This window comes from Gallinula chloropus (genome assembly GCF_964237585.1).
Source record: "Gallinula chloropus genome assembly, chromosome: 4".
Classification (NCBI taxonomy): domain Eukaryota; kingdom Metazoa; phylum Chordata; class Aves; order Gruiformes; family Rallidae; genus Gallinula; species Gallinula chloropus.
In genome coordinates this window covers 90,622,166-90,649,319 of record NC_140088.1, presented here as the reverse complement: position 1 = coordinate 90,649,319, position 27,154 = coordinate 90,622,166, and the positions used below count along the sequence as shown (strand labels likewise).

Here is a 27,154-nt window from a genome sequence, read left to right as displayed (position 1 = left end):
TGTAATCAGAAAAAAAGGGATATGGACCAGTCTGTCACAGGAGCTGGGCATGTTTCATACTGGTGCCTGACATCAAAACCAAAACATCCTGTGGTGATGCAATTCTGACAGCAACAAACCACCAAAAAACAACCAACCAACCAACAAAATCCAAGCATTTTTTGTGTACACGTCAGGCTCTCGATCAAGAGCTGGGATGACCACATTCTTGGGTTATCTGCCCTAGTGTGCTTCTCTCTAATTCCCAGAAAAACACTCCATGGCAAATAGAAGTTGCAGAAAAAGAGCTGTAACATCAGGGGTAAACAACACATATCAAGTACAAATGATCAGTTGGCAGGGAAAGTACCAGCTGCCATGTTTTGTGACTACCTCAGCTGTTTTACCTCAGTTTGTACTGCCAGATGTCATCTCTGCCTTACAATCTGATGCTTTATATAAGATTGATTTGCCTTAATTAAGTGATGATTTTTATGAAACGTCTCCGTGGCTGTAAAAATCACCCTCATTCTGTATGAGTTACAATCATGTATCATGTTCACACATGATAACGTTTTCATTGCCTGCTAAAGATGTTTGTGTGTCTCTGGGACACACACGATTGGTCTTGGCACATGGGGACAGAGAATGGCAACTTTAAGTGGCACAGAAACATTTTCCATCAGGAATTTCAGGAATGTGCCCACTCCCCTCAGATTCAGTCACATCTTCATCCCTCTAGGTACCATTGCCACAGTTTCTCACCTCTCAGCTGTGCAATTAGACTCTCAGATGACAGACATGGTATTTCTGTTCAATGATAATTATTTTTCTGTTCCATAATCTTGTTTTTATTTTTCTCCCCCAAGTCAGATCTCCTTTGCTTGCCCTATGCAGCAAAATTCACAGTTGCATTGGAGAGATGTTGAAATCCCTCCCCAGTACTAAAAGTACCTGGTGCAAGATTCCCAGTAGTGCTATCGCCATAACACAGAAGGAAAGATAAACTCACCCCCAAGGAGACCTGTACTTGCTAATTTTCATAGTTAGGGGGTTTGTCTGGCTTTAAGTAAACAGTGGAAACATGGAAGGAATGTGGGGAGAGGCTACTACGATTGAGGAGTTGAGAATGGAGGAGAGGGGGATAGGACAGGGTATGGGGAGGAAAGGGAACAGCACAGCACAGTAAGGGGAAGGGAACGGGGTGATTAGACTGCTCGATCCCTATGGAAGTTTCTACAGCTCTCCTTCTTGCCAATGAGTGAGAGTTCCCTCAGATTTTTCTGAAGCACAGGGTGACACGTGCTAGCAGGACATAAATCAATTGCAGGTGTTTCTCTGGAGGCTGATTTTCTAGGATACTCATTATGGCAGCTTTGTCTTTCCGGTTACCAGAGCTCTGGGGACTGCAAATCCGTGAAGTGAAATAAAAACCAGCAGTACAAAGAGCACATGAACTCATGGATAAAGATCCTGGGTCAGAAGTCCTTTCTGATAAACTGGAATCCATCTATAGTGCACTGCTGCAGAAAGCAAACAGCCAAAAAACCCTCACAACAGCAGTAGCAGAAACATTTCCCCAAGCAAGAGGTCACCTCACTGGCAGAGTGGGAGCTCTGAAGCCCCACATACAGATGTTCTAAGCTGGCAGTATTGCCATTAAAAGCTACTGCTCACTGCCCTTAGTGCCAGCCCAGCACCCCACAGACGTTTCACCTGGCACAAGATCCTGGGTGACCCTCTGCCTGCCCCGAGGGAAGGAACGGGAAGGGTCGCCATGGGGCTGGTGGGCTGAGGGGAGGCCAGGGCAGGGCAGCAGCTCAGCCTGCCTGAAAGTGCCTCTGTGAGACAGCAGCACAAAGAAATCCTCTTGCATCTTCCAGTGCTGGTGAAGGAGAAGCTGGACATAAGGCAACAATGCACACTCAGAGCCCAGAAGGCCAACCACATGCTGAGCTGCATCAAAAGGAGCGTGGCAGCAGGTCGAGGGAGAGGATTTTTCCCCTATGCCCTGCTCTCATGAGACCCCACCTGGACCAGCTCTGGGGTCCCCAACATAAGAGGGACATGGAACTGTTGGAACAGGTCCAGAGGAGGCCACAAAGATGATCAGAGGGCTGAAGCAACTCTGCTATAAAGCCAGGCTGAGAGAGTTGGGCTGTCATCCAGCTTATCACACGTCTAGTGCAATGACTATCACACAACCTCTAAAGTGGTAAGATTAAGGTTTCCTTGAGTACTAGGAAGTATTTTTAAGTGAAGGCACCTTTCAAAAGGATTATCAGAGCAATACACACATACATACATGCATATGCAGGCACTCTTACCCACGATCATAGCCACAGCCCTAACCAACGTACATTTCAGCTGATTTTTGTTCCTAAAAGAAAGGATCTGATAACCCTCTGATTTCCACATTCTGGAAGCTGTGTGTAATATCATTTCTCTGAGGACTGGTAAGGAATGTGGCTGGGTTCTACTCCAACCAGCACAAGACAAATGTATCTTTTGAGACGTTACAGAAAGATAATTGCTGTGCTCTGCAAATATTCAGGAGAGATGAAATGATTAGAATCCGAAAATCCCCTTCTCCTTACTTTCATGGTAACATATATAGCTCATTTCAAAGGGTCTTACAAAAGTCTATCCCCTTCCAACAACAACAAAACCAAAACAAAGCAAGAAGAAAAGGATTTAGTGGTACCAAACAAGAAGAACAAAATCCATTTGACTTTCTGGATACAGTATTACTGGGTTTAAAAATCTGTTTCCAAGAAGCAACATCCACATAGGGTATTAAATGGATATTCCAGTAAAGCCAAAGAAATTCAGAGCTGGGTCACTGCAAATGAAAATGGGGATCTAAACCTTTATGGTTTGGATATCAGTGAAGTTTTACACTGATTACTAAAACAAAACTTAGAAAAGTAGCTCTGTCTTTTCAGAATTGTTTTTGCACTTATGTTGGAGGTGAAATACTCAACATTTTGTAATACTTCTTTCTCTCTTTTGAGAGAATATTCCTCTCTCATTCACTTCTTCTGAAGTTCAAGTGGTTCTCCCTCTACTGGGAAAGAGAAACGACCTTCCTTCTAACCTCAAATTAAAGAAATTAAATACTTGGCCTTTAAACCAACGGTTTTCTGATGGCTTATGACAAACCCTATGATCACATCTAAAACCAGATTCTGATTTATGGAGGATACTAAAGGGTACAAAAGCAATAGCTAGAACTGCTTGCAGTGCTTAAGAGCATGTGGATTCCCAGGCAAATGAGAGCAAACGGGTACAGGGAACTCAAAGAATTTGCTGCATATTTTCAGCAAGGTCAACAACCAAAGCTGATAAAGTTACTGTCTGAAATCTGGACTCTTAAAAATGTTATTCTATCCTGAAATAATGCTGCAGTGCTTTTTCTGTTGTCAAAAAGTTGATGGAGTTCCCTAATGTTTTTCTGACACATTCCATGGGTGCAGAGACACAAGTGGTACACAACAAGCTGAATACAAACAGCCCTTTCCCAGTCTCATTATTCCCTTTAATAAGTTGCATTTATGGTGTCCAAATCCCCAGGAACTGGTTTCAGAAGGCACTAAAACCATGCTGGTACTTCTCTGTTGTTACGTTCCAACCTCTATCTGTAAAGCTTTGCAGAGTATCCTTACCCTATCCTTTGCACCTTGGTATAAAAAAGACAGGGATCTCCTGGAAAGAGCCCAGCGGAGGCTACAGAGATGATTAGAGGCCTGGAACATCTCCCCTGTGAGGAAAGGCTGAGTGACCTGGGGCTGTTTAGCCTGGAGAGAAGAAGCCTGAGAGGGGATCTGATCAATGGGTATCAATAGCTCTGGAGAGATTCCAGCCCCGTCTGGACACCGACCTGTGTGCCCTGTCCCAGGGACCCTGCTCTGGCAGGGGGTTGGGCCCCATAGGCTCTGGAGGGCCCTTCCAGCCCTGACAGCTCTGTGAGTCTGTGATCCGGAGCATTGATTCCGAATGTCTCATTCCAAGTATCGCCCGCTCAGCCCGGCAGTCTGGAGCTGGGATTTAGGTGTGCCTACAGACAGGTTCATAAGGTGCATATGCCTTTTTAAAGGCAGTTCAGATTTATCCTTCAAAGCTGTTCTTTTGTCTCACCACGGAGAAAGAAATACTGGTATGGCGTATGGTGTCCTTACAGAGAGCTAAAGCTTTTCTAAGTTGTACTGCTTACACCAGTATCCATGGGTATCAATGGGATGGGAGTAATAAATCCCAATATTAATTGGATGGGAGTAGTAAAAGAGTACAAAGAAAAACATTTATCTACCTCCCATTTTGCCAGTCAGTGTGAGAGGATTTCAGCTAAAAAATTCATTAATTGCTGACAGACTTTTTCAAGCTTTTTTCCAGGAAAGTACTGCTTGGCAAAATTACCAGTTGGTCCAGTGACTTGAGAGGTGGTTCTGAATCTGCCTTGCCTCACTGCAGGAATATTGTTAGCAGCATCCTTCCAGTGAGCTACAATGTCTTGCTTTTCTTTCAAGCCACATAAAGGTTGGTTTTGGGTTTTTTTCCCCTTAAATAAGGGTTAACTTCGCCCTGCTTTAGTCAGGCTTGTTCCCTGGCAGAAATCAGAGGGGCTTGTTTGGAAAAGGATTTGACATGCATGCTCTCTCCTGCTTGGCACTGGCAGAACAAACCTCATATAAAAAGCCAGCTACATCAAAGCCTGGGAAGCTTAGCCACTCATAGCTTTTTTTTTTTTAAAGAAAAGAAAAAAACCCCAACTTTTTCCTTGTCCTTTGGCTACTTTTGATGAACCACCCTTTATGCCCCATAACTTTCCTTGCAGGTTGTGCAGGCAGTAATCAAACAAAACACCTCAGTGGCAAGGATTTCTTCAAGTTCCCATGGTCATGTTCAAAAGCATGTCTTAAATCCACAACTTCAAACCTTGCGAGCCCCAGTCTGACAGATTTATGAAAAGCAGCCAGATACCCTAAATGAAGATGATTTCATTCTGTCTTGCACGTTTTTGTGTCAGTAACTTGCTGGTATTAACTCCCTTTTCATTCTGGCAGCAGAACAATACATGGCAAGGCAGTTTAGATGCTCCTTCAATGTCTTCTTTTTAATACTAACAGAGAGTTGGCAGGAATATTTAAAATACCTCTTTACCCATCAGCACAGAATATTACCCTGGGTTGGGCAACTTCTACCCCGACTGTTTAAACCAAAACGCTTCCCTGAAATTCCAAGCTGAGTTTTTTTCTGATGAAGTCACCCTGCTATAAAACCATCTATACGCTGGAAACTTGTTAGAAATTAGACTGGAGTCTGGAGGACAAACCATGCCTTTCCTATAGGGGCCTTACATTTCTTAACAACTCTCTTTTCTCCACTGCTTCCAGCAGAGAGCTTCAGAGGGGTCTTGCTGTCCCTGAAGCCTGGACAAGCTGCGATCACAGCTCAATCCCCGTGGTGAGTGTTAAGCAGGGGTTCTTTATCTCAGTGCTGGGCACACAGGGGATCGCTGCTCCCAGTGTGTGTGCTGTTTAAAGCCACTGTTTCTCATACTTACACAGATTGACTCTGCATATTCATTACAATTTCTAAGGAAAGGCAGGGTTATGCAAATTACTTCCCAGAAGCAATTTACATTTACAATTACTTCCAGGAAGTCATTTACATGCTTTGGCAGGGTGGGTTGGACCTGATGATGTCTGAGGTCCCTTCTATCCCCTACAGTTCTGGGATTGTTGTGCTTCTAATTGCTGCACCTCAAATTTGATCTGAGATCTACAAACTGTACATTGACTCCTCTCAGACAGACCATGCTCAGTGACACTCAGGAGGTCTTCTGGTGGTCTTCAGGGATGAAGGCTGGATGTCTTCCTCTCAGTGAGCTTTTTACCTTTTCCTTCTGCATGTGCTCTTTATGGTTTTCTCCAGAGTCTCCAAAACACATTCCTGCACTCAAAACCACACTCCTGCACCAATGAGTTAGGAACCCCTTTCAGCTGAAACCAAGATACACTCTGTCTCTTAACTGGTCTTTGGACTCATTATTTATGACTCCCCTGGCTTCACTTTCTTTGTCTTCAAGGCTGCTCCACTCTTAGGGGTAAATTGTATAGCTACTCCAGCAAAACAGCTCAAACAGCTGTAGCCACACTCCCCTCACATCCAAACCTCCCCAATACTTTCTGTTCTCCTTGCATTCGGGATCAGTCCACGCAGTACCATTACGTACCATCCAATCATCCCCACTGCAAGGGGATTCTGACAAGACATAAAATCCACTGCTGGGTGCTGCCTACAGCTAATGCCACAGTAGGCAACAAGGAACCATGAATAAGCAACATGCTTGTAATGAAACCCATGGTGAACAGCCCTGAATAATTCCAAATGCAAGTAAAATTTGGACTATCAATAGCTAAGCATGTTTTTTCCTTCACAAAATGCACAATCATTAGAATGTATTTACCTCAGCTATGAAAATACTGTGGAAAACTGTACCTGTTTTATCTGTTTCTACACTTGCAAGAACAGAGGGGAGCTGTTCTTCAGTTTTCCTCAATCTGGGAACATTGTGAGAATGTCATTTAGCAGTTCAGGATCATAGAATCATGAAGGGTGGAAAAGGCCTCCAAGCTCATCTAGTCCAACTGCCCCCCTACCACCCATACGCCTCACTAACCCACGTCCCCAAGTCCCTCACCCAGCCTCTCCTTGAACACCCTGAGGGACGGTGACTCCACCACTGAAATTATAAATTAAGTTTGGACAATATCAAATTAAATCACATCTGCAGCTTTCTCCAATAAAACACATTAGCATGAGTATTGCTAATTATAAAATCCTGTGAATTAGTGACAGAAAAAGTCAAGTTCTCTTATGCCTTTTGTCTTTCTAATGCCAGGAACAAGGATAGTCTCTTCAGCCAGGGGACAGGAGATGGGACAAGGGGCAATGGGCTCAAGCTGTGCCAGGGCAGGGTCAGCTCAGCTGGGAGGGAAAAGCTCTTCCCTGGCAGAGTTGTGGGGCTGTGGCACAGGCTGCCCAGGGAGGGGGCTGAGTCCCCACCCCTGGGTGTGTTTAACAGAGGGGAGATGAGGTGCTCAGGGAGCTGGGTCAGCACAGGACAGGAATGGTTGGACTCGATGGGCTTAAAGGTCTTTTCCAACCCTGTGATTCTGTGATTCCCATAAGGAAAGTAAATTGGTCCAAGGACAAGGTACACGTGGCAGCATTAAAACCCCAGAGCCCCAGCTCACTGACTTCAACATCTCTGCTGTCTTTATCTTAGCAGTCCTTACTCTCTCCCCTACACAAATGCATGCCCTAGGAAACACAGAGATACATTTACCTGTACTACAGCGACAGATGGACACTTGTAATTCTGGAGATGTGTAGAGGTCTTCTGCCCCCCTCCCTTGCTATTGTGAAGATTTTTGGGTTGAGGCAGGTGGTTTAGATGCACAGCACAAGGTCTGCTGTGGCCCAGTGTCACTGTGACTTGGTAAAGGCAGGATGAGGCTTCCACCACGATCTCAGTGGCTGCGGATGCTGATTCATGCTCACTGAGTAGTTTATGCTGCACGTTTCTACGGCATTTGCTGATAAGCAGAACTGTGCTCCTGGGTTTTCATGGGAGCTGAAGGCACACAGGTCTGACTGACTTCAGGGGCTGCCTTGGTAACGTCACTCAGACAGGCATTTGCTAGATAACACAGTCTCCAAACGTAATTTAAGCCCATTTTAGACTGTGTTGAGAGGTAAGTAAACATGGTTAGTAAGGGAGCCAAAAGAGTAGTTGGGAATTCCTGTTTCTGACAGAAAATAGTTTATCCTATATTACTTTAGGGAGAAAAAGTTGAATTCCCAGTGAGCATTATAAAAGTAAACAAAAGTTGAAGTGTGTCCAACTCCAAATTCTAAGCCGTCTCAGCAAGTCAATGACATTGAAGTCAATACGACAACTATTTCCCCAAGTATTTAAAATGCCCCAGAAATGGATAATAATATAAGAAAAAGATTCAATGAGGCACTTAGTCACAGAATGCATTAGGCTGGAAGAGACCTTTAAAGGCTGTCCCTGCAGTGAGCAGGGACATCTTCACTAGATCAGGTCACTCAGAGTCACATCAAGCCTGACCTTGAAGATGGAAAATAAAACAATGCCTCCATCCTTCAGGGGAACCCAGAAACAAGCTGCTGCAGCAAAACTGTTGTCACCTGAGGTTGGTGGGTGAGTGTCAGTATGTAATTAGTAGGTCACTTTCTCAAAGCTAGACATGTGCTAAACTTTCTGTGAGAGCAGCAATCCATGCCATCCTGCTGTGCCTTCCGGAGCCACAGGAGCTGCTGACGCTCTAAGAAACACACTGCTGCTGAAACACAGCCTTGGGTTCTTCAACCAGATGGCCACTTGCACACACATTGCTATTCTTGAGATTGTACCCAGATCCAAGAATTGTCTCCTCAATCCCTATTGCAGCACTTGACCTAGGGAAAGGCTCGTTCATGTGCTTTGAATGCAGGGCCTCAGAAGGGCTTTAGGCTTAGTAATGTTTGCTTCCCTCATTCACTTCCAAATTAAAAAACCCAACAAACCAACAACACTGGACTGTAGTTGCCAACACAATTAAACCCCAAAGAAATCCTTAGCTTAAGAAATCAGCTGCAGGTGGGGATGCAGAAAGGAAACAGGTACAGATATGGAAGGGGGAAAATACTGAAGGACTTGCACAATGCATTCACTGGCAAGGTACTCGATGAAAGTCCATGAGATAAACTCAAGTAAATTACCATAAGATTACTACCTGTTAATGTTTGGCAAGCATACTGCACACAGAGTATTTTCTTCCAGATTCCAGGCCAGTGTTTAGCACACAGAAGGAGCAGAAAATTACAGGAGGAGAGAGTATCCCTATGCAGTCAGTGAGGAATTGTAAGTATCATCCCCCAGAGCACGCACAGGTTGATAAACATTATCTTCTTTTACCCCTATTTACACACACTCAAAAGTAGAGCCAAGGTTTGGACTGTCAAACCCACATGTGCTGCAGTCACAAATGATGATCAGCTTACCATTTGCATGGCAAATCCGTGGGTGAAACAGCTGGTTAGTTAATGAAATAATGGGTACACAAAAGTGTACCAGCAACTCGGGTGTGCTTTATCCTGCAGATCATGTCCAGTTCTGCTTGGAGTCCAGAGGAAGATCTGCATTCACCAAGGTCTTAATTAGTAGTTAATCACTAATGACTAATCAGTTCCAAGAAGGCAGTAGAGTTTATAGGTGTTTGTATAATTAGGGAATTGTAGCAGAGCAATTGTAATGATTCCAAAGCTGCAAGTACAGATTTTTTCCCCCAGAAGATAAGCACATGAACTGTTTCACAGACATATCACAGCAATGGAATATTAAGATATAGAGAACTTATAAGCAATAGCACAAACTGAGAACATCAGAAGAACAAAACAGGATGTGATTATGGAAGAAAACTAAGGATGGTAACACAATCGCCCCTAGAAACTTCAGAATACACAGCCTTGTGGTGTCACAGAACCACAGAACCTCCTGAGCTGGCAGGGACCCACCAGGCCATGGAGCCCAACTCCTGGCTCCACACAGCCCAGCCCAGTCAGAGGTGGCACTGAGGGCATCGTCCAGGCGCTTCTTGCCCTCAGCACAGCTCGGGGCTGGGACCCCTTCCCTGGGGAGCCTGTGCCAGCGCCCGACCCCCCTCTCAGCACAGAACCTCTTCCTGACACCCAGCCTGACCCTCCCCTGGCAGCTTCATGCTGTTCCCTGGGGTTCTGTCCCTGGTCCCCAAAGAGAGGAGAGAGATCGGCGCTGCCCCTTCACTCCCCTGGACATCACTTGTAAAAGCCTCCAATACAGATGTTACTCAAAATGTTAGATTTAAAGGCATTCTACCCATTTTCCTAAATGCATTTTTCAGCTCCTGCCAGCATTCTCTGGATGTCAGATCATCATGCTTATAATGGGCTGATATTTATCAACCATATAAAATAGGTCAGAATCACAGGTGTTCCTCAATAATTGGGGCATAAAGAGTCACCAATCAAAGGTTCATTTACAAGCACGTTTTTATCAGCTGATGTTTATTGTTTTCCTTATTATATTTCACGTGATTTCCTCAGTTGTAACCTTAGAGATAGTCCTCAAGTTTCTGATAAAACCTGACAGCTCATGAGAACCTCATATAACTGTAGGTAAAACTGTTCTCAGAGGTGTCACTGTGTCTGCAATTTCAGACTCTGGGACCTGCACCCTGCAAAACATGCCCATGAGAGACAGATATCCCGTAGGTCCGATCATTTTGGCTTCAGTTCTACTTCAGTGCTGCCAAAAATCTATTTATTTGCAGAACCATATTGTTGCTTTGTGGCACAGGTGTCAGATAAGGTGGGAAGAGTCATGTGTTCCCCCCTCCTCTTCCTTGGGAAAAGCGACTGTGGTTTTTGGACCTTTACATGGTTAACAGCTTTTTCTTAGCATTTCACTCTCAAACATCAGCTGCCAGTAACCAATGTTGCTGTGTAGCCAGAGGTCAGTTCAGGAGAGAAAACCAGGCCTACAGCTTAAGCACAACTTGTATAACGAGCAGTGTATTTGGTTTGCTGCTACTGTGGCTGGCTGAAGATGTGACCCATGGAGCAATAGGAATGTGGAAGGCACTAGGAAAGGAGGAAGAGTTGTAGAAGACAAGACAATGGGAGGTAAATGCAGATGTAACAGCATGGTTGGTGGTGGATCCAACAGCTTTATTAGGATTAAACATGGAACTAAACCCTGTACTTGCCATAATATCCAAATCATCACTGCTGCATCCGAGCTCCAGTGTTTATCTTGGAAGTTGAAATGCTAAAATACAACCTAACCCTAACTTTACAAATGCCCAAGGTATAAAAAGCTACATTCCTACTGTAACAACATCTCAATTCCATCTCACTGATGGTGACAGCAACAAGCGGCCTCTGACATGGGGACATGCAGAGCTTTTAGAAAACCTTACACATCCTACAAATGGAAAAGCTGGAGCTATGGCACAGTCCATGGGGAAAGCTCTATGGGGCTCACAGAAAAGATTTCAAATGGAACATTACTTTTAAAAAGTAGTATGTACTGAAAACTCACTGTGTCCTAAACCCACTGCTTAATTCAATTCCCACATCACACCAGTTATCTGACTCTAATTGCAATCAAAAAAGCTACCTTAGGTATTATAAAATAACCAAAAGCAGTTCTGCTTCTATTCCTTACACCATTTACAGAGAGATGAGAAAGGGGAGATGGGGAAGCAAAATCTTGAGGAATAAAAACTTTGTGTTTGAGCAAAGCACGAAAAAACCACTGGTGACATTAACTATTGTACAGAAACAAAAAGAAACTACAGTCAGAAGTGGTACAGTGGTCAGTGCTGTTAGGGAGAGGGAGAAGGAAAGGGATAGAGAGAACAAAGGGAAAAAACCCTCAGAAAATTTGCAACCATGGCTTTCAAATAAGAATATGAAAAGTGCTTTAGAGTATCAGTCAGTGCAATGCAGCTGAACTCCACACTCAAGCTAACAGAGATAAAAGAAACAGCTTTCAAAGAGCATGCAAGGAACTGTGTAGAGCAGGCAGAGTGCAGATAAATACAGGTATTTCCAGATGTACTGAGTTGATGCTTCACATTCTTGAAGACTGAAGCTCTTTTATACAGTGCCTATTGCCAAACATCACGCAGACCTGCTTGGAGAAGTTTGTGATGGGTAATTAGAAGGGGTTAGTGCCTTCAGGAGGGCATAGGAGCCCTGCCTGAATCTCAGCCTGGAAGCAAAGTTTCAAGCCACATCCTAGGGGGCTGAGTCCATTAACTTCATACATACTATTTTTTTTTTTTTTGACTAAATACAGTGCAGCACTTGGCAAGGACACCCAAAGGCCTGACACACTCGTAGGACACCACAGACCTCAACTGTGTTAGGTTCTTAGGAGTATGCACAAGTGCTATGGGATTTTTACATTTATAAATACACACACTATATATATATATTTTTACACACACACACTATATATCTCTATATCTCTCTCTCTCTATAAATATCTAAATCAACTCTGTGTATATATATATATAAAATTTAAAATGACCAAGTCTACCAGAAGATAAAAAGGTGATTATACCTCTAGTAAACATCTGGTTTACTTGCTCCTAAAGTCAAGCATTTATCACCTCCTGGAGACATTTTATGTATTAGTCTTTGAACTGTTCCATGTAAACTTCTGCATCCTGCCCTAAGCACTGGAGTCTTTCCTGCCTTCACTACTACTTGTTTTGAACCAAATGCCCAGCTTTCCCTCCTACACTCTTGCTTCCAACCCGGTGTTCCTGCTAGGACATGAACAAGGTCTCTGAAAGCTGTCCCCCGCCCCTGGCTCTTCTCATAGTGTCTTTTTCAGTATTCTAGAAAGTACCAAGCTGTCTCCTTGACAGACATCTACCCAAGCAGCACAGCTCCCTCCACTGGAAAAGCTTTTGCCTCCAGAAAAGTCTCTGTGACACGAGATACCCGACAGCGTTAATGAGAGTGACAGAACAGGACCTGTAGCGCCCTCTCGGTTCTTAAGGCTTCTCCAATCTCTTCAGCAGAGGCATTTCCTTGAGCACATGAACTAGGAACTCAGCTTTGATTGACTGACATGTTAGTGTCCTTAAACCCTGGCACCTCGGCTGATTCAGCCTGTGACAAAAGTTCAGCATCTTGCCCAGCAACTCTCTTTACCCAAGCGTGAGTTCCTCCTTCTTTGGGAATCCTTTAAAGCAGGGGCATGACCAGCTGCAGTCCCTGCCTTACCTCTCAGCTAATTTTAATGCAATCCTTTCACTAGCTTTGACTTGGGATGCAGCTTCCCAAATGCTGAAAGCTGATTTCAAGTCTCTGCAGCCAGACATTTCCTCCTCCTGTTAGCACCTGCTCCCTTTCTTATGCTATCAGTATGCCTGTAGAGCAAACCATTTGCCTCAGGGGAGGGCAAGGTTTTCCTTTTCCAACAGCAGGATTATGTCCCACTGGCATGGCCAATAAAAACAGGTATCTGCCCTGCCATCAAGATCGGGCTTTTGGAGGTCAAGTGTTGTTAACAGCAAAAGACAGGACCCCAAATTGCACTCGGAACCCCAAGGTCATGGATTTGTACATCAGCAACTGAAAGGATTCTCATAGTAGCATCCCTCTTGCAGCACTGTACACAACAGTCACCTTGGCTTGTATGTTCACCCTGTGTTTAAAAACAAAACCAGTTTTGTGCAAGTAGCAGTGAGTGGGAAGTTGATTACACAGCTACCCTCTGTTACCTAGGCCTGCTCACTTCTGGGAAAGGAAGCTCTGGGCTGGAACCCAATTCCCACTGCTCTGCTCAAGCTGCCATCTCCTTTCTTTGCAAATGGGTCTTGCAACAGATGTGCTGGGTACTGGACCACCCAGCTCACTCCACGCTGTGTCTCAGCAGCAAGTTGCCATCCTCAGCAACCTCCCTCCCTCCCACATTCACAGTCACCACCACAGATTCCTCCCCTGCTCTGTCTCTGTACAGTCACGCCTTCTCTTCTACAGTTGTCAGAGTGCTTAGAATGAGAGAGCCACAGAAAGAAAGAAGCAGTGAGTACAGAAAGGGAATGCTGTTGGCTCTCTGCCTCAAGTGTGGATTGTTTTGTGTTTAAAATCATTATATGATCACTAAAAGAGCAGCAACTTTGTGTTTTGCAACTTCTCCTGTGAAAACGAGTAACTAAGCAGATGACCTTGCTAAGCTTGGAGACCATATGTCATGCTTCTCAAACACGTTTGTAATTCATAATCCCTTCTGCTTATTGATGCAAATGAAATAAAACAGAATTTCAGATTCTTTGTCACACTCCAAAAATTCTCAAGGGAGATGGAAGAGAGGAGTCTGTGCAATGCTGACATCAAGCTGCAAGTTAACAGCCTGAGATCACTCTTGCAGAAGTATGGTATCATCACTAACACAAGATAAATATGTTACTACAATTTCCCCCACCATCACTTCTTTCTCTCTCTCTCTCTCCTCCTTTAGCTTTTAATTTTCAGCTATAAAAGAGCCACTGCAATCCAACAGCGAACAATCTGTGTTATATATGAACATAATGTAAGAAATAACACAACACACAACATCATAGGCACTGACTACACAAACCCAAGAACACTCAGAATGAAGAGCTAAACAGCGCTGAAAAAGGAACAGCACGCAGGAATCTCAGGCCACTACAAGGTTTATGTAGAGACCAAGACTGAAACACTCAGAACATCCATCACTACCACTTATTTCTTTGCTGTGACTTTACCTTCAATCTTTCCCTGGAAAGATTCTTTCCTTTTGATGTAGCACTATGAGGAAGACCACAGTTCTGCCTTGCATTCTGGTTTTTGGGACATAAAACACAGCTGTAAGTTTGTTCAGGGGGCCAGCATGGTCCGTGTCCATTATTTGTCTAACACTACACTGCTCCAGGCAAAAATTTGCTTTCAACAAATATGAAATTTAAAAGTAGGAAGAACAAACAAACAAAATACTCACAGCTTTGGTTTGGCAAGCACAGGTGGTGGCTCCTTTGTGGGGGAAAGCAAGGCAGCTGGAGGTGGGGTGGATTTGTCACCATTTGGCTTGCTGTTAATTGTTCCATTTACTCCATGAACGGGATGGATGCCATTTGTTTTTCCCTCAGAGGAATTGAGCTGTAGTTGAAGGGCTGTCACACCAGATACCAGTTCAGTGTTGTTTGCCTGGTGGGTTTCTGCATGTGTCTTAGGAGGAAGCTCAAGAGAGCTGATTTCCACTGGAGGAAGTGGCGGGAAATGATGGAAGTCATCACTGTTGGATTCTCCTGTGAGTGATTCATGACTCAAGCTTTCTGAGTTGGCTAAAAGAAATGAGAAAGAGTGTCTCTGACAAGTCGTAGGTGAAGCATATGGCACATCCATGCTCTCAGTTTGTTAAAGGTCAGATCTCTTTGGCTCTGTGCAGATACCTCTCTAAACTTCCTGTTGATAATTCATGCAGAATTAGATACATGCCTGGCTATTCGTTTCCTGACTTTGCCCCAAAGAGCTGACAACAGCAGCTTAAGCAGCATTTCCTCTTCTGGAATCTTGGCATCATTTAAAGAACAGACAATTTAAAGCTACTGAAGGATGGTTGTATCCATGATGTGTTTGCAAAGGCAGCTGGGTTAATGCATCCCACAACAATGTGTATCTAAACATATTATAAAATTAAACATACCATGTCACAGGTGGTTTTTATTTGACAAAAGGTCTATGCCACCTTCAGTAGCATAATTTCATCTGCTTTCATTTTGCCTCTGCTGCCATCTAGTCCCAGAACCCTAATGCTTAAATATCTGCCAGGCTCGTGGCAGACACTGAAAAAATGTACTATTCATGTGTTTTACATGAATAAAAATATTAAACTAGGAAAGGAGCCAATAGAAACAACCAGTTTGCTTTATGGGAATGCTCTGAGGTGCACAACACCCCTGTCCTACAGTGGCCCTTTTCAACAAGGGAAGCAGACCAATAACTTCACCAGTACTTAATTATTTATTATAGTTATTATAAACTGAATTATCCAAAGTTGCTAATTAAAAGCTCCTTTTCCTTCATCACATACCTGAGCAGACAGTTAGCTGTGCGCTGCTCGTTACTGAGCCGTGTTCATTTGTTGCTGTGCAGGTGAAAAGTCCTGAATCTTCAGGAAAGGTTTCTGCAATCACAAGGGTACAGATCTCTTCTGGAAATAAAGAGAGACAAACTGCATCACAAAGGATTTATGTAGTAATGGGGTGGTTTTGCATTGTAAATTAGAAGGACCATTATGAGCTGCTTATACAACGAAAACAAGATCAAATCCCACTCCCAGGAAAATTCCCAGAAAGTATTTTGTTATCACTTCCAATTAACTTTTCTCTATAAACTGATCAGAATTAAAAAATCTGACTGCATAATGTTCCTTATGCAGAGTTTGGGAAGATCATTTCTCTCTCTGTCTGCAAAGCAGTGAGAATGGATAAATTGAAAATAAAGGACAAAACGGCATCCCCAGAAACTCCTCAGCACAGTGTGACACAGATACATTCCATGGCTGTTTGGAAACCGTTCATTCTACTTTGATACACCACAGTATCTGGCTTGTTTATACCAAGGCCTCAGTCAGAAGACTTGTATAAGGCTCTCACAGTAATGCTTCTCAGGTTGGCTCTCACAGTGATGCTTCATAATCAACTCTTATCAGGAACTACTTTTTCCAGATTTTTCTAATAAGCTGCTTAATTTTTATCTCTACTTGTAACAGTATTCTCATCTTTTTAACAATTCATAATATAGCAAATCTAAGTAATCCTTGTTTTTAAAATTATCTTGATGTGTTGTGTAGGCCTGGACAATCCTAGAGTCACAGAACCTCCTGAGCTGGCAGGGACCCACCAGCCCATGGAGCCCAACTCCTGGCTCCACACAGCCCAGCCCAGTCAGAGCTGGCACTGAGGGCATCGTCCAGGTGCTTCTTGCCCTCAGCCCAGCTCGGGGCTGGGACCCCTTCCCCGGGGAGCCTGTGCCAGCGCCCGACCCCCCTCTCAGCACAGAACCTCTTCCTGACACCCAGCCTGACCCTCCCCTGGCAGCTTCATGCTGTTCCCTGGGGTTCTGTCCCTGGTCCCCAAAGAGAGGAGACAGATCGGCGCTGCCCCTTCGCTCCCCTCGGCTGGCAGCCACAGACCCCATGAGGTCTCTCCTCAGCCTCCTCTTCTCCAGGCTGGACAAACCCAGGGCCTTCAGCCTCTCCTCACAAGCCTTCCCCTCCAAACCTTCCCCATCCTCGGTGCCTCCTCTGGACACTCTTGGATAGTTTTGTGTCCCTCTTGTCCTGTGGCACCCAAACCTGCCCCCAGGACTGGAGGTGAGGCCACCCCAGTGCAGGGCAGAGTGGGACAATCCCCTCCCTGGACTGGTCTTGCCAGGCTGGATGCACCCCAGGGTGCAGTTGACAATGTTACATCATGGGTTTCTTAATTAGGAATTTCATTTGTTTATCCTCATGTTCTAGTCTCAAAACCAAAGCAGGGACATTTTATAAAATTCGGCTTCATTTAAAAAACCCCAAACATTTGTCACCTGTAACCCCACAGATCACATCATCAGTGGAGTACAGCTAATAGAAACAAACTGTAAAGCCAGGAAAAAACATTTCACACTCCAATGAATTCCACGTTCAAATTATCCTGTAGAAGAGGCTCAGTAAAGTAAGCTTCACTTCTTCTAGTTTAAAGATAGAAAGCTTTTTTAATAGTTCTCTATTTTCCTCTCCTTATTTTCAGTGTGGAACTCCAGGCTGCTGTCCTGTTTAGACAGCTAACAAAAAAAAGTTATGGAATTTTTCCAATTATAAATGACAATGTGTTCAAAAGCTTCCTGTACTGGAAATGGGCTAAAAATGAATGACTAACTAAAAATTTGGCAGAGAGTTGTTTTTCAGACAGCAGAACATGCTCTTTCTCTTTTTTTTTTGGCAACACAAACCAGCCATTCTGTTTCGCTGCGAGAGGCATGTCTGGTAATACTGTAGCACGTTGGATCTTATCTGACCCAGATGAAGATTAATGACTCATGAAAGGCCTTATCTGGAAAGTAATGGGTAACACAAGCTAGTGTTTGAACTACTGAGATCAGCTTTTTTTGGATCCTTGGTGTGCTGTAAGCAGCTGGAGCTGTATTGTTAACCACACTCCTGGATTGAGCTGGCTCTGGGGATGCAATCTGATACATGCAGCGTACAAGTTTCCTGTTCAACAGCAGAATTCTGAACTCTGGATATTTCAGGGCTGCAAGAGAAAAATCAGTGCCACCATGCTGAAACTGCTGTTTGAAGGAGGGCAAAAGTGCTACAAGAGATAACAACCAGCAGCATAGCCAACTATCACACAACGTTCTTTCAGTTTAAGTGTGCGAAACAACCACGTGGGACGAGCTGATCCTCCCTCTGCAGTGAGAAAAGAATTCCAATGGATTCTGCCATGACATGGTTTGGTTGCACAAGCAGTCTGCTTGAAAATTATACAGGGTAAGCAGCAGTAATCCTTATATAAGAAATTGAAAGTAGATTAGTGGTAAAAATAACTGGAGTTTAAAACTCAAGTCTTCTCAGAGAAGAAAACTACAACATATTTGTGATCAATCACAAGAAAACTGGCTAAAAGCATTAAAAAAAGCTCCTCAGATAATTAAAAGACAGCTTGGGCAAAAACCATGAGTGAGCAGCACACTGTCATTGTCTTTATTCATTTTCATCCCCCCAAACTAAGACTCACTCCAGGCCCCTGCTAAAAGGCTTACCACGGTGGAAAGCATAGAAACAAACCCATGAACTGGACAAAAGAAATGTTCTTTCAAGGTTTCTGTAACAATCCTGATGTGAGTGTTTTTCTAGCTTTACATCCTGCCACACAATTATTCTTCTCTCTGCTCCTATGCAGAGTAGAACCTGATGCTGGGAAGTAAATAATGTCTGTTCTACTTCCCGGCAATCATCAGCTGACGAACAATTTCATCACAAAAATGCATTCCAGAGAGCAGCTCTGAAATGCTGTTCTCAGGGCCTTAAAACATATTTAACACTTGACTAAATGAACACAAAAGCATTCTGTTCACTGAAACACGTAAAATGCTTAGGCATGCAAGTACTTGACTATTTTGTCAGTTATTTAGAAAGAAAGATTACATTTTACTGAGTAATCCTTCCCCTTATGGCTCATTAGTCTGTTAGGAAGAATAATCTTTGGTAAGACAGAAAACTTTGGCATTTCAACAGATTTCATCCCTGGCACTGTGTTTACTTCAGAATGTTTCTTCGCATCACACTAATGGTAGAATAATTCTTCTATCTGCATCTTCATTTCACAGAATCACAGGGTGGGAAAAGCCCTTTAAGCCCATCGAGTCCAACCGTCCCTGTCCTGTGCTGACCCAGCTCCCTGAGCACCTCATCTCCCCTCTGTTAAACACCCCCAGGGTTAGTGACTAAACCCCTTCCCTGGGCAGCCTGTGCCACAGCCCCACAACTCTGCCAGGGAAGAATTTTTTTCCTAACATCTAACCTGACCCTGGCCTGGCACAGCTTTGTGCCATTATTCCCATAGGTAAGCATTAGCTTCCACCACTGTAACACACAGGGAGTCCTGGGAAATAAGGATGGTCTTTTACTTGTAGTTGTTCATTAGGATGCAATGATCAGAGCTGTTTCTGGGGGTGGGGGTTCTAAGCTGTGAGTGCTCTGCTAAACAAAGACTGTGGCTGGTAAGGACTCAAACACAACCCTGCTGCCTGTTAGACAGCTGCTCTGTTATTGTCCTCTTGTTCCCAGGCCATCAGATGGTTAACCACAGTTTAACAACAAAGCAATATGCCTATCAGGTAACTCTTCCTTTCGGTACCTGTGCATGTTTTACATGAAGAGAATGGGAATGTGAACACAGAGGACTGAGTCTATAATAGATGGTAGCATCACAGCCCTGGGGATGCCTTAGCTTGCAACAACCCAATGAAAAACATGTTTCATCCACTTGTTTCTGATAGTCACTGTGTTATATACCTTTACCCAGCCAGGCAGCAGTTCTGGCTTACTTAACAGGCTTGATCCCACTCAAGGAATGAAGAGTCAGGTTTTAGGGTATGGCACCTAGGTTACAGCATATGTAACAACACCCAACAAGGTTGCTGTCGAGCTGGGTCATGTGGAGTGAACAGGAACCCTGCTATGGCAGCAGGGACTTCAGTCCCTAAAGCAGTCATCAGGTTTGAGGTGAAATTTGTCAGGGTCAAGGAAAAGTTGATGCTAAAGCTCACACTAAGGCAGTCATGATGACATAGGTGCTTAAGCCAGCTAGTTTGAAGGTGTCATCTGTACACATCAAAGCTGAAATCAACATAACCATGATGATCAATGTACCCCAATAAGCCTGAAATACCCACAGATGAGGGACAGGCGTAGCGACCAGACTGGGGTCACTGAGAGGACTAGAATTCTGCAGGTACCTCAGGGGTGCAGACGTTGAAAATGTAAGTGCCAAGCAACAGTGCACAGGTTGAGCAGACTGCCTTTAACAAAGGATGATCTTAGCTTCCTTTCAGGTTTTCTCTTCATTTGGTGTCTTGAGCCATACCTCACTGGAGCTGGCTCTCTGCTGTGCAGCCGTGACACAGACCGTATCTCTTTGGGCTAAAGCCCACGGGGATCCGCCACGCGCGCTGATCTACTGAAGCTCCTGTGGCCTCAATTTCAGCAGCCATCAGAACGCTGATTTTCTTGGTGTGGGGAGGCAGTAACAATTCCCATGACATTTGCCATGTACCTTCAACTGTCAAACGTTTACAGAAATAAGGGGGAGTGGGTTTCTAAGAGAGCTCGTTACTAGAATTGAAACTCCGGAACAAAGCAGCCAGACCAGGAACAAGGAAGCACAATCCAGGAGAAGTAACAACTATCTTTTGAGGTCTTTTTGGTGAACACACACAGTACTGTGCTTAGGAAGAGAAAATAATAGAAATGCATGTGTATGTGGCAATTCTCTGGCAATTTAAGAAAAATTACTTCATACAGTTTTCTTCTTACATGCCATCAGACCATTGTTTGACTGTAACTCAATACAGTTTGTGGCTGCCTCCAGACAGCTGAGTAATGGTCAAAATATCAACAGTTGGCAAATGACTCCATGGGATTTTTTTCTTCTCAGTCAGCCTGTTCTTTGAAGGATTCAATCAGTATAAAGTCAAAACGTCCAAAACAAAAAAAAAACAGCACAGAGCAGGTAATTTGACAAACTGTGATGTGGCTTTAGGTAATCTGACTAGCTATTAATTCACAAAGCAGTCTGGAGAGATTTGTGATGCAAACTGGTTTCTGTCTAGACAGAAAAAGGAGTGCAAAACACATTAGGGGGGATAGAATGTACCCAAAAACAGGAGCCAAAAAAAAAAATCTCTCCTTTGCTTCTTAATTTCTTACCTGTGTGAGATCATGGAACATATTTCTTTGAAATCATTAGTACTGACCCAGCAAAGGATAACCAATGTTTTGAGCAAGAGTCTACTGACAGCTGGACTTTGGTTGACAATCAGCAATTAGTGTCACACTGCAGCTTGTTACAATTTATGTAAAGATATGACAGTGCAGGTACGTGAGAGGGTTGGCAAAGCAAGGATTTTCTGGGACTCAGAGTCCCACCTTCTATTTCCCATTTCAGGTAGCAGTTATGAGAGGAGATTGTTAGCTTTGTGAACTATCATGAATATTCTTAGTTATTCCACATTAATGTCTGTCAGACAGGCTATCCTGTCTGAAATTACTTAGGCATCCACAAAAAAAATCTTGGTAGCCAGAGGCATAACAGATGATCTCCTTTGTACTCAACTGTCAACACAACAGAATTTGAACCTTTTGTCTCAAACAAACAAGTGCTCCTCCTTTCTCTGAGATAAGACAGCACTCCTACTCTAAAATACTTTGTTCACCTGGTGTTACACACATCATGTTGCCTGAGGGGGTGAAGGGGTAAAAAAAAAAATTACCAAAAATAAACTATCATTATTCAGCATTCTAAGTTTTGACAGAATATTTTCAAGTTAGATATTAAAAAGGGAAACCCTAAGCTATGCTACTGATTTGAGACTTCATAGAAACTTCTGCAGAAAGTTTCAGCCCTTTCAAAAACTTTCTGTCATGGTAAAGGGCAGAGTGAGTGCAGTTCAGGTGACTAGAAAAAATTCCTAGTAACACTGAACTAGACTAGGTACTATTCTCAGAGCATTGGTAAATTAAATCTAGAGGAGATGTTACTGATTGGGCAGGAATTAAGTTTCTCTAGGAAGGGAAAATGTCCACTCATCAATGTGCTTTTTTTAAAAGATATCCTGAAAACAGCTAAGTTGGCAGACTTACTTTGTAATATGTATTGCATGAGACTATTCACAGAAAGATAGAGTTGAACATATTTCAATACAAATCTATTCTCCTTGATTTCTTTTCATGTCCCAAGGCTTGGTATGATTTTGAAACTCTTAAAAAACCCTTGAAGTTTGGGTTACAATTATAAACTACAATAAACCCATCGTTAGTTTTCATTCCCCATTTGAGCTGAATTTGGTTTTCCAGCACTCTCCTCTCCTTTGCAGGGCTCACATCTCAAACCTCCACAAATCAAACCAGTCACACAGATGCATCAGCTGTTACTGGATGTGGCGATGCTGCACACCACAACCAATAGCATTACCTGCCAGGATAGAGCCTGGGTGTGTGTGCACATGCACACACGTGTATCGATAGGCACACATGTGTATCGATAGGCACACATGTGATGGCAACGAAGTACGGCAGCTGTGTAACCATTTCATCAAGTAAGAAAATTAGTGAATAAGCAACAGAAAGAAGCAAAAGCTGTTTCTCTCTTCACCTCTTGTCCTTCCTGTGAACACTAAGCTGCCGTTCAGCTAGCATTCCCTCATGCTCATAGCCACACAACAGTTCTACAAGCATCACCCAGCTGCTAAGCCTGAGCTCCCTGCAGCCAAAGGTTGTCAGTGCAATCCCTCAAAGTTTAAAGCACTCCCCTCCCCCTGCTCAGGTCCTTCCGTTCAGAGATGCTCTGTGGGAATACCCAGGTCTTGGAAAACTTTTCTGCTTTTTCTTTCTAGTCCATAATTAAAACTCTTTCCAGATTCAAACATAATCAAGCACAACCAGTCACCCTCTTAAAGCAAGGCTCAGACCATATCACTATCTTCTCCTCCACATGTTGTTTAACTTAGAAACATTAAAGGACAAACATTCTCAGTCTCAGCATCCTTTGCTATTCAAGAAACAACCACAGCATATAATGATGAGAAAACCTTTGGTTGGAAGCACACTTCTTCCTTGCTGGAATCTAACTGTTTTATCTTGCAAAAAGGCTAGAAATATTCACTGTGCTTTTATTTTTGAGGATCAGCTTTTACTTGCATTTAAAACACTTCACATCTGTCAAGCTAGGTGGGCAAAACTAGCATTTAGTGGTTGGGTGTTATGAAGCTCTTTGGAATACAATTTGGGTAATGGAATTTTGTGGGATTTGTTCTTTTTCCTCAGTAGCATGCAAATCACTCATTTTCTGAGCATGAATCTTGCTGCTTCAGAGCTTAAGCTCTGAGATTCTCCTTGCTGGGCTAAGTAGAATGTATTTTTTAACTAAAAGGAGGAATTGATGTAAATGACAGGGTAGACTACAGAAGGTGTGACAAAGAAGCATTGTCTTCAAGGGGGTTTCATCTTACCAACGTTCAGCAGAAACACTTTCCTATTTATGGCTCCAGTTCAAACTCAAAGAGCCAGAGAGCCAAGAGATTGTGTTTTCACAGGGTGCTTACCAGGTTCAGTTGCAGATCGCGGCTCTGCACATCACGTCGTAAGGAGGGGAAGCAAACAAGAAAAAAGGGATTAGAGATTATGTTAATAAACAGCTGTATACTGAATGACAAGAGTTATACTGAAATACTGCAGAGTAGCACAGAATTTGTGCAGACACATTACGAAACAGAAAACATTAAAACCGTTGGTAGTGGTAGTTCCATTATTACTTCTAGTCCTTATAATCACTGAAACATAAGGAAGTAGGACTCTCTCCAAAACTCAATCCTGGCAGACTAATTCCAGTATCTTTCCTCACTTCATATCACAAGTAGCTACTTCAGACCATTGCCTTACTTTTCTGTAGAATTCTGAAGTCTGGAGAATCTTGAATCTCAACACCTTGTCGAAACCACTGAACATGAATGGGAGGGGGTCCTCTGACCCTGCATTCCAATACCACCACTTGTCCCTCAGAGGCTGTGGAGTTTTGGAGCTCCTGAAATACAGCAATCACAATTCAAATGAACTGGGAGCATTTTGCATTCTTCAAACCAGTCTTTCCTTTCCTTCGTATTTCAAAGTTATTGTGTCATTACATTTTTGCAACAGACATTTTCTCTGACCCAGGAACCTACAGGCCAGTCAGCCTCACCTCTATCCTTGGAAAGATGTTGGAGCAGCTTGTTCTGGGGATTACCTCAAAATACGTGAAGGAAAAGAAGGTTATCAGAAGTAGTCAGCATGGATTCATCAAGGGGAGGTCATGCCTGGCTAACTTGTTAGCCTTTTACAAGGGCATGACTGGACGGGTAGATGAAGGGAAAGCAGTGGGTGTTATCTACCTTGACTTCAGCAAGGCTTTTGATACCATCTCCCACAGCATCCTCATAGCCAACATGGAGAAATGTGGGTCAGATGAACAGATAGTGGGGTGGATTGAACACTGGCTGACAGACAGACCCCAGAGGGTTGTGCTCAGTGGCGCAGAGTCTAGTTGGAGGCCTGTAACAAGTGCTGTTTCTTAGGGGTCAGTCCTGGGTCCAGCCCTAGTCCTGTAATTCCACTACTGATTTTAATAGAGTAGAAGACATAAGAATCTCATTGTTACAGTGGAAATGTACTTTCTTAGAAAGCCATTAATACTGAAAAGGATAATGGGGAGTGTAACAGTTTTAACACAATCAACCAGTCCTGCATTAGGATATAATTTAGAGATTTCCTTCTGGGCTATAGTAACATGATATAAAAACCATACCTTTGTAAAAACAGGTGCAGAACAGGTAGGCTTGGGTCCATCCACACGGTGCAGGCATGAAACAGGGCTTTGAACCTGCAAAGCAATGGAACAGTGCTATAAAGAGGAAAGGACATTGCCTTCAATAACATGACCTCCATATATCTCTGCAATGATGCAAACTCAAAAGCACAGTTTTATTGGGGTGCTCTTGTTCTAGCTTGCTTCTTGAGTGACATCACTGGTTTAGATCTGTTACATTGCTGAAATCAAAATGCAACCTTTAAAGGCTTCTACACCTCCCATGAGAATTTTTTACCCAACTGTCTTTGCTTGAAGTGTTTTGAGAGTTTGGCTTCTGTTAAAATCATTCAAGTCAGTCCTTGGCACTGAACTGTTTCCGCCTCTCCTGTTATTACCTCCCTTGACTGGTGCAGTAATAAATAAATTCAGGTACCTAAAAAGCTTATCAAGGTTAGTCAAAGGAAGGGAAAAGTCTCTACCATGTACAGTCTAACAGTGATTTTTATTTGATTTGTGTTTATGACTTATATGCAAACTCTCAAGCATCCACAGTGGCATTTAGTTAGTATAAACTAAACTAATGGAAGCTGAATTTCTACATTTAATTTCTAGACAGCAAAAATTAAGTTTCCCTAAAAGGCCCAGAGAAATGACAGTAATACTTAATTTAATAAAAAACCTTTTGCTAAAAAATATCAAAATAATCTTGTTGGCATTCATTTGTATTGCTTCTTTTGGAATTGGAATAAGCCACTATTAAATGATATACTCTCCAATTTTCATCATCACCAGCTGCTCATATGCTGCACTGGTACACACTATAAGAATCCATATGTGTATTTACTTCTATGCCCCATTCACTATATATACACACACTTAATTTTGTTAAGAATGACGATTGAAAAATAAATAACATACGTTTAATTCAGTTATGTAATTCCTCAAAATGACAGAGGTTTTCAGGACTTGCAAATTTTGAAATAAAATATAAATACTATTAGGAATTTAAAAATTGGGGTCTAAAAATACCTGCTGACTGGGCACAGAGATAGGTTGAATTACAGCTGTAGTGACTCCAGATTTTGGTGTGGAAGATCCTATTGTCAAGGAAACAGACGTGGTTTTCTTTTGGGCTCTGAAAAAACCAAACAAGCATGAAAAAACCAACAAGCAAGAGCTTCAGAAGGTCTGAATCATATCAAACACATCAGAATATGTTTGTTTGCAACTCATATGTCACCTTGTAGTTTCTAGATCTTAAAATTTATCGTTATCAGCTGAAATGTTCAAGGTTGGAGGAAGCCCGAGCAGAACACAGTCTTTGGGTAATTCACATCTTCAGACTCAATAAAAAGTACTGATTTAAGACACAAACTAAAATGTGCTTTATTTTTTAATTGCAGGCCTCCACATGTGCCTTTGGAGGCACAGGGCTGAGTGATTACAAACGAAGACTTGGTTGACTTAAAGTTACTCGTGAGTATGTAAAGCTGATGCCACCTTCAGACTTCTGCCAGAACACGCGCATTAACACTACCTGCAGTTACACTACTACACTTTCCTATCACATGAGAAGACAAGACACACAAATAGATCCCATATGCAGATTCAACAGTACTAAAGATTTTCCAGCAGCCCTTGTTAAGGACATTTGTGCAGCATTGTTCTTTGCACACTTACTGTGGCATAGCTCCAGATTTTGACTTGAAAATTAAGCTTTCACTCTCTGAATCTGTGGAACTGGCACCTGGAAAAGAAAGTGTGTTCAGTAATCTCATACCACTTTACATACTTTGGATGTATTTAATGTTTAAATCCCAAAGAAAAAACTGCTGCTTTTGCATTTCATTTCAAGAGTTGGGAATTCTCTGTAATAAACTACTGCAATGTTTCTTATCTGATAAAAGATTGTAGCTAAGCACTTTGGGCAGTTCCATGCCCAATAACCATAACCATGCCAATTTAATTGCACACTGTTTTTCCTAGGCTCTTAGCTGTCCTCTTCCTTCAAATTGAAGCAAATGTGGAAAGACAAAAAAAAAAGGAGCTGACTACTACTCCTCTACTGGAAACATCTAATTTTATTTACCTGAATGTTGAAGCTTAAGCAAGCATGTGGCTTATACACAGATAACAAATCCCAGCCTTAGGAAAGAGCAACTCAGTAGAGCAAGGCATTTTCAGACTAAACGTCCTACCCACCATCTCCACACTTCAGACTATTTATGCTAGCCCATACATAACATTTATGTACTGGTATTTCTTGCCAGTGGAAGGCTTGATGTAATCTATGTGTTTGGCAATACCCTGAACTTGCTGAAAGAAAAAAAAAAAAAAAAAAGAGAGAGCATTTATTCTTTGTCTTAACTTTTCCTAACAGCCTGTACTTCACACAACATTTACTCCAGACACTTCTGCAGTGCATCCTCCTCAAAGGATCTGTGCATACACATAGCTGTATTTGTAATCCA

At 42.9% G+C, this 27,154-nt stretch overlaps 1 protein-coding gene across 6 annotated transcripts in view; it reads right to left on the bottom strand.

The window, feature by feature from the left end:
• PALLD (palladin, cytoskeletal associated protein) overlaps window positions 1–27,154 on the bottom strand; it is a gene marked incomplete at its 5' end in the record, with an annotated part of 172,131 nt that overhangs the window by 88,419 nt on the left and 56,558 nt on the right. For all 6 annotated transcript variants that reach the window (XM_084262803.1, XM_084262804.1, XM_084262806.1 and 3 more), the window contains 7 exons: window positions 14,573–14,915; window positions 15,665–15,784; window positions 23,443–23,466; window positions 23,780–23,921; window positions 24,681–24,755; window positions 25,713–25,818; window positions 26,364–26,430. In XM_084262803.1, coding sequence (XP_084118929.1) covers window positions 14,573–14,915; window positions 15,665–15,784; window positions 23,443–23,466; window positions 23,780–23,921; window positions 24,681–24,755; window positions 25,713–25,818; window positions 26,364–26,430 — 877 coding nt within the window. The remainder of the gene's footprint in view (window positions 1–14,572; window positions 14,916–15,664; window positions 15,785–23,442; window positions 23,467–23,779; window positions 23,922–24,680; window positions 24,756–25,712; window positions 25,819–26,363; window positions 26,431–27,154) is intronic.